General features: G+C 39.4%; 1 protein-coding gene across 2 annotated transcripts; it reads left to right on the forward strand.

The window, feature by feature from the left end:
- On the forward strand, positions 1 to 6,765 carry rps19 (ribosomal protein S19). 2 transcript variants are annotated; one of them, XM_061050205.1, is made up of 6 exons: positions 1 to 81; positions 842 to 912; positions 1,147 to 1,247; positions 3,751 to 3,934; positions 4,592 to 4,646; positions 5,946 to 6,765. In XM_061050205.1, the coding sequence occupies exons 2-6, from the start codon at positions 842 to 844 to the stop codon at positions 5,964 to 5,966; spliced, it is 432 nt and encodes a 143-aa protein (XP_060906188.1). In that variant the 5' UTR covers positions 1 to 81; the 3' UTR covers positions 5,967 to 6,765. The 2 variants fall into 2 exon arrangements, with proteins under 2 accessions (XP_060906188.1, XP_060906187.1); XM_061050204.1 differs by having other exon boundaries at positions 6,711 to 6,765.
- Positions 6,766 to 7,952: the final 1,187 nt, after the last annotated feature.

Genomic DNA, 7,952 nt, shown 5'->3' on the forward strand with positions numbered 1-7,952 from the left:
CGTAACAGAACGAGATTTGCCCGTTTTAACACGAGTTGGAAACCCCGTTCCACCCTCTTCCCTTCGCTGTCCAGAAGCAAGGTAAAGCGCTGTTTTCCTTCCTCGCCGAATTCACTTGAAATAACCTCAAACCTTTAGCTTTTTACCTTCTAAACGTAGCCATGCAGACTATAAAGTACGCATTGATAGAATGGCCGGGCATAGTCGAAGGTTACAAGGCGTATGTGTTAGATATTAAAAGAGTATTTCTTGAATGTTGCGCTCACGACAGGTCTGTTAGAAATGTCTGCCCCCATGCTACCTCGTTGAGGCCTGCTAGCTTCCTGCTAACGATCTATTATTGCTGAAACAAGAAGTTCGTAAACAAATGTATAAACCCAGATAATGAAGCAGTCCGCTGTGACATCTTTAAATTGGCTGTTTTGAAGTCGTACACGGGCTAATCGGGGTTTATACTAACATGTGTGCGGTGAAGTTAGCTAGAGGTTAGCATGAATGTAAGGCAAGGCAGAGCCGGTTGAAAGCATGCAGCTCAGAGCCGCCACACATGTATCTGCCCTCAATCGTCGTGCTTGCTGCTTGCACAAATAAAAAGACTTCTCGTTCCTAGTGTAACCATCGTTGAGCGGGTCAGCCACACACACACACATACATAGTCGGGATTAATAACAGCGTGTTAAACACTGTGTGCTGTATAATCACACGAGGTATCGCGATGTTTGTATTGTGCAGTAAGCCGCTCATTCTGATGGCTATTAGCACTTGGATTTGATAAGTCGTTAGAAAAAATGGTTTTATTGTTTGTTGCTAATGTCATGTGCATCCTCGTTGTGTTCTTTAGATGCCTGGTGTCACAGTGAAAGACGTCAACCAGCAGGAGTTTGTCCGTGCCCTAGCGGCCTTCCTGAAGAAGTGAGTTGTATTTTCCATCACAAACTTTCGTGATGAATGTTGAAAAGTGACAACATGAATGTGGTTTCAATGGACAATGGCTTCTCCTTTTTAAGTTACTCAGAAGTTCCTTTCATAATGTTGCATGTCTCGCTAATTATCAGTCCAAGAAACTGTTTGTAACTCATTGTGAGTCTTTTAAGTGGGCCCATGTTGCAGATACTTTTGTGCTGACACTTCTCGTCTGTCCCGTAGGTCAGGAAAGCTGAAGGTGCCTGACTGGGTGGACCTCGTCAAGCTCGGCAAGCACAAAGAGCTGGCCCCCAGTGATGAGAACTGGTTCTACATCAGAGCTGGTGAGTCTAAATACTTTACTTGAATGGCCATGTTGGTGTCCCTCTGTCTGGATTTTGTTTAGTAGTAAGGCAATGTTGTTTAAAATTATAAGTCAAGTTGATGGATACAACTATATAGTACCTAGAGCTTTTAAAAGACAAGCCAGCTTCTGCCAGCAGGTATCCGTTTATGTCCTTCAGGATATTTACTTGTGATCAGCAAAAATGGAAAAATAGATCAATTGTACCACTTCTATACTCAAATAGCATGACTCAAATTTTATTTTAACAGCACTGCTAATCAAAATGCATCTCCATAATTAATAGTAATGCATCTTGTACTCAATTTTCTTTTTATTTGGATGATGCTTTTAAAATTTGAGTTTAACAACCTGTAATATAAAAAGCTACATCACTTCAATAGCAGTATTTGTAACCCCATTGAGAACATCAACTTTAAAAACACAAGTATTATAATCTGTGAATAACAGGTTGGCTGTAAAATACAAAAATTAGTGTTGTTTTTTTGCTCATATGAGCTTTGACAATGTGCTCCCTACAGCAGGCTGTTAAGTTTCTGATTAATTACACCCAGCTATATGCATGATGAATGCAGACACTGTGAGATGAAACTGAGTTAAAGTTACCAAATCCAATGAAAATGTCAAACACTTAACCCATTTCTATTGAGTCTGAGAAGTTGCCTAAAAATATATTTTAAAAGACTGAATTGTCTTATTTGTACATTGTGTCTCCAGTGGTCCCTGCATTCTAGGTACATAGAACTTCATTTAAACTTTTAAACTTTGGCCTGAGTTGCATATATCATATATCAAACTGTATTGTGGGCTCATGTTTTTTTGGATGGGTGGGATATGTATGTGTTGTGTTGTGTGTATGTATGCTGGCTGCTGGAACACCTAAATTTCCCTGCTGGGATGAATAAAGTATATCTTATCTTATCTACACTACCTCCTTTTCACTGAGATTGCAGTTTATTTATTTTACACCGTGTTGATACATTTCCATTAATCCCTGGATCACATGCGGCCTGAACCGCAGGGGTTGATCTGAACGGATCAGGTGTGATCCATTTCATCACTAACATCATTCTAATAATACTTTGATGAATAAAAAAGTTGTCTCAATTAATTTTTAAGAATGACAACTGATATATTACACAGCAAGTCTGAAAAAGACTCTGGAAAAACTGTGCATAAAATGTGGAATAATGCAGACTTGGATCATCTATAACTGAAAAGTTTAATTGCATCATGTATTAATAAACAAGATTAGTGTATGTGGTTTGCATTGTGCCTTAGAATTATCCATTATGTGAAAGCACCATGGTCATTCATTAAGCCTAAAGATGTCTCTGGTATATAGCGAAAATAAAGCTCTCCAAGTGAACCATCTGATGTGTACCCAATTGTAAAACTGCTGCTACCCGTGTAACCAAAGTAGTTAGGCTGCTAAGGATGTCTCTGCCTGTGCAAACCATTGTTTTCTCTGCTGATTGTTACAATTTCAGAAAACTTTCAAAGATGACTATCTTTAAGCAGCATACAATCTCTATTAAGCAGGCACACGCACTGGTAGAGCATGTGGGGTCAGAACTGACAGAGACAGTCTGGCACATTACTGTGTCCTTGTGCTAAAATGTTTCTGGAGTGAAGGCAAATCAGCGTAAATTGGCTGAGCACACTTGCATGTTTGCAATTCTCTAATCAAATCTTTTTTTATAAGGTTTAGATGGTAATACAAAAGTAAGAAGCAGGATTATAATGAGTCTGCTTATAGAAATCTCTGTTCGGAGCAATTTTATTGAACCTCATGCTGGAAGCTGATGTAAAAAGGTTACACTACTCCAGGGAGCTACATCACTTAACAGATGTATAGCTATTGGTGGATGTATTGCAAATGTTGAGTGTCATGACTTGGTTTCATACATTTAAGCCCAAAACCCTGCTGTGATTTCACATCTAGTTGTTTTGCTTTAAAGTGGCTTTGAGAATATTTCAGTCATCTGGAGACCTGTCTAATGATAACCTGCTTCAGTGCTTAACCCAGATCACTTACAAACGTATCCCTGGGACAGCTACACATGCAAGATGGTTTAAAATATGACCGCCTTACAAAATATTATCTGGCTACTGTTGACAGAGCACTAGGGCCAGTTTTCCAGTACTTCTTGAAAATCAATATCTGAAATGGCGTTAAAAGCAAAAGAGAGAACAGGAGGGGTAATTTGTCTTAATGTCTGTTTCCAAAATTTTACAATTATAACCTCAAATGCCCTAGCTCTAAGGTATAAATGAAAGTGGGGTATTACTCACTGCTTGGTGGTATCTGTAAGTTCATCACTTCTGATCTCAGATCCAGTTCTCGGGTGATTAATCTTAACTAAAGCTACTAGCTTGCTTATCTTTGCACCTAGTATTTAACAGGTCAAGAGAGAATCCAAAGAGCACCAACATTATACTGGTGCTCTATAATAACAACCTCATCTCCTCTATTCCCACAGCATCCACAGTCCGCCACCTTTACCTCCGTGGAGGTGCTGGTGTTGGCTCCATGACCAAGATCTATGGAAGTCGCCAGAGGAACGGTGTATGCCCTGCTCACTACAGTGTAGGATCCAAAAATGTGGCTCGTAAGGTGCTCCAGGCCCTTGAGCTGCTCAAGATGATTGAGAAGGATCCCAATGGGTGAGTGTCTTTTATCAGTTATCTGCTAGTTAAGACGGCATATTTAAAGCAAGACAAGTGTTCACTGATAGGAACAATGCCTGCATAGCATGAAAAACCTTAAGGTTTTGTGTTAATTTCAGATATGGGTATGGTCTTGTACTTTAAAACAGAGCAGATTGTATGTTTTAGTTTGCCGGCGCAGTGTATGAAGTGTTTATGGCTAGCGTGGGCAATAGTTTCACCTCCACATCTGACACACGCTCTGCTCGACTTAAAGACCCAATTTTGTGATGCTGTTACTGAAACTTCAAAATGTATTTACCTGAATGTTGCTCAGTCTACGATAATAATGTAATCACACTGTAACGAGAGGGCTAATTGATTAGCTTGTTTTTTATTCAGTGCAAGTAAGCAGGAAAACGAGCATTCAATTTTAAATTATCTCTTGTTTCAGACTTAATAATGACAGATTTTTGCCTATGTGCACAGATGGGAAATTGATGTGGCTTTTCCTAACTGTTATAGTGTGGTCAATGTGGCATGAAGATGTATTTATTGAAGACTTGAGCATTTTGTGTATTGATTGCTGACTTTGTTATACAGGTTGATGTGTTCCATTATATACCCTCACTTCCCTGTCCTAATATTTTGCTTTTGTTTTCCTGTTTCTTTCAGTGGTCGTAGACTAACCTCCCAGGGAACCAGAGACCTGGATAGAATTGCTGGCCAGGTGAGATACTATAAATGGGCCTCACTACTGTTTTGTTTTTTTATTTAACTGAATATTTCAGTACTTGGGTTTAAGTAGGTCTTAAGAACAACAACATTTTGTTTATAACTTTGCCACCTGGTTTTTTTTGTATTACACACTTTTTCAGAGTTCTGATAGTTTAGATATACAGTTACTGTTGTTTAACTACTACGTATGAAACCGTATACCCTTACTCACTTGAGACCATTCCTCTGTGGAACACAAAGGACAACCTGGACAAACTGAAATAATTAGAGTTGGGGGCCACAGACTTTTTCTTAATTGGTACAGGAATTTCAGTTAAATTGAGTGTATGTAATCAGAAATACCATGTGCTGCTTATAGTGATGGTGAATATTTTTTTATTTTGGTCAGACATTTAAGAGTCAAGAATGTGTAAAAAGTTCACTTACAGATACACATAACATTAAACATGTTTACACTGGTCCATTATACACAATACAATGACCAAGAACAGGAATAGGCTGAAGCCCAAGGCATTTCTGCCTATCCTATATACTCCTTAATATAAGCCAGGACATCAGCAATATAACAAAGAAAAACTAAAATGGCAGATATGAATCCTTAGCTGACCTGTAGCTTCACTCTTGACCCTACTGGACCAAGAGTTGTTATACTCAGAGTTTAAGCTTCATGGTACCTCGCTATTTCTCCACTGCAGTGCCATACTTTACATTTTTAAACACGCTGCTATGATATGGGGTTCAACTGTCTGACCTGTGCACAAACATACTTACACTTATAACGTGCAAACGGTATCTGAACTTTCCTGGGACCTGATCAAGGCCTTGGTTTATGTGTTAACATAAACGGTTGGATTGTATATGACAACATAACTGCTGTCATATACACAATCCTGCCAGTCCATGATTGAATCTTACCAAACCCTTGTTGCTATACATATACCAGTTTCCTGCTGTCTTATCTGATAACTATTGCACTGAGGAACTTAAGCATGCACGTATTTTACAGCCATCTCTGACCTGCTAGAATTTAAATGTTCCCGTATTAGTAAGCTCCTGGAGGAAATCTTTGCCCGGCGGCGTCCGGTATGAAGATGCTGTTATTCATTCAACAGCTAGGAAACCCGTTTGTGATACTGTGGCATTTTATGTGACGTTCAGGCGCCCTCGGCATGGTACCTTAGGAGTGTGATCACAGAAATATCAACCCTTTGCTTTGATGCAACACCTTGTCTGTAGTGGGAGTACACAGCCCCACTGTCACTTCATAATGCAAGACTTTTTTTTTTAACAGCACTTTTCCTTGGGCAAATAGCTTCTACCAGCCAGGTGTGTTGTGTTTCTTGTGTGACACACTGCTGGAACTGTTTGTTGCTTTCACTAAACAAATCACAGTTGGGTCTTGTCAAAAATCAGGAGCAAAGCAGCAGCATTGTGATAATCCAAGGGTAAAAGGGGTAAACATGAGGAGGGAATTTCATGCTTGGCAAGTCCGCCGTATGGCATCCGTTTTCTACTTGTTTACCCATGCTAATGAGCAGTATGCAGATGAGCAGACCTGGGCTCAGCCCCACCCACTGCACGAAACTGGCAGGGAGCATTTTGGTGTGGCTCGGATCCTTGATGATTTAGTTTCTGATAGCATTTTAAGAGCAATACTTTTCCTCCTGCTAGCAAGATTTCTGGCAAGTACTGGCAGTAGACTTTTCATGATGTTTTTGGCAAGAGCTGGAAAACAAGCAGTTTCTCTTCCAGACTGTGGTCACTCGAAAGTCCCAATGGTAATTGCTTTTTGCTGCCACAAGTTTCACTCCTGTTCAAACTCTACTTTGGTGTGGCTCTTTAAACAGTAAACAAAATGAATGTTAAGCTGATGGAAAGATTTATTTGATCACCATGGATTTTTAGTTGGATCATTTCCACCAACTAAAGCTGCTCGATGAAACCATTAAGATATATATTTTTTATTTGGATTTGAAGACTGCTTGTGTTTTTTAAAGCCAGCACAACAACTTTTCGTCTGACTTTGCCTCATGTTCTGCTTCTTTTCCCCCCACAGGTTGCAGCTGCAAACAAGAAAATTGTTCAATAAATTTTTTTTGGAGAAAGTCAAATACTGTGTGTTCATTTTTTGGGAAATAATGATCATTCTAGATTAACATGAGGACAATGTTTGAGGCATTACTGTTTGTGTTTTATTAAAAAAATAAGATGCATGAATAGATTTGGACTCATACTCGCCCAGCTGAACTCTAGCACTCATCAGAACTTCAGATTAAGCCACATTCATTAAGAGGAAGATAGATAATAACAGAGCCTTTTTTTTTTTTTTCTCGACTGATGTTATAAACAGAGCATGCCAGAAAACGGCGAGCTCCTGCATGAAATGATCACTGCTGGTTTCTGGCTTGCCGGCTTAAATGTCATCAAGTCTAAAGGGGAGAAAATGACCAATAAGTGTTTTCAAAACTTGTATCCTCTAACCAGCAAAAGCTCACTACAGGGTGCAGTTTCATTAAGCAGTTTGAAAAGGCTTCCTCTGAGCTGTTCTTTCTGTGAGCCAGTACAGCTTCTCATCAGCAGCCAGCTCTCTACTGTCACATTAGAGAAAAGTCTGCTTTATTACTTTCTTTTCCCCTTGTCACTGTTCATGTAGTTTGTTCAGATTAATCCATGATACCATGACAACCAAGGGAAATTGTGCACTTCATGAATGCAGATGATTATAGTTCCATAACATTCTTAGCTGTTTAATAGTTGGAAAGGAATGATGTCATGATTTAGGTGTACATTCAGGGCCACAGTGCCACCTAGAGACTTGAACAACCAACCACAAATTCTTATCACAACCACACAATCAAAAGCATCAGACACATGCTCATCGTTCATTAATGTAGCACCTTTTAGTCCTATAAAAACAAACAGGGATATTCTGCACACGGTGTCAGCAATAATTAACCCTTAGATCATTTAGTGTGAGTGCGATGACGGGATCTTAACTGCTACCTCAGCTTTTCCTCATTTGTCTCGAAGCGTTTTAAATGGAGATTGTGAGTTTATGACTTTTACATGAAACCAGCCTATTTCTATTTGAGAGCATGAACATTTAGTTTGAGTTTGGTCAGGTTGATGTACTTTTAGTTTCATTCTTGGTGGGAAACCATCGGCGTCTTCTGTTGCATATTGTCCAATCAGGAAAGGTACTTCAATGTTTTAATTTGGCTTTGCACGTGAAATCCTGCAGAGGGTGCCAAAGGCTATAGAATATCTATCATGGCTATACATGTGTTTTGGACTGATC

Source organism: Labrus mixtus, chromosome 11 (assembly GCF_963584025.1).
Source record: "Labrus mixtus chromosome 11, fLabMix1.1, whole genome shotgun sequence".
Lineage (NCBI taxonomy): Eukaryota > Metazoa > Chordata > Actinopteri > Labriformes > Labridae > Labrus > Labrus mixtus.

What these genes read in the sequence shown, in the direction of transcription:
- rps19 (XM_061050204.1), top strand. Translation starts at nt 842, where the DNA reads ATGCCTGGTGTCACAGTGAAAGACGTCAACCAGCAGGAGTTTGTCCGT. An exon ending in CTAGCGGCCTTCCTGAAGAA is followed by an intron (nt 913 to 1,146) that starts GTGAGTTGTATT and finishes TCTGTCCCGTAG; the next exon opens with GTCAGGAAAGCTGAAGGTGC. An exon ending in CTGGTTCTACATCAGAGCTG is followed by an intron (nt 1,248 to 3,750) that starts GTGAGTCTAAAT and finishes CTATTCCCACAG; the next exon opens with CATCCACAGTCCGCCACCTT.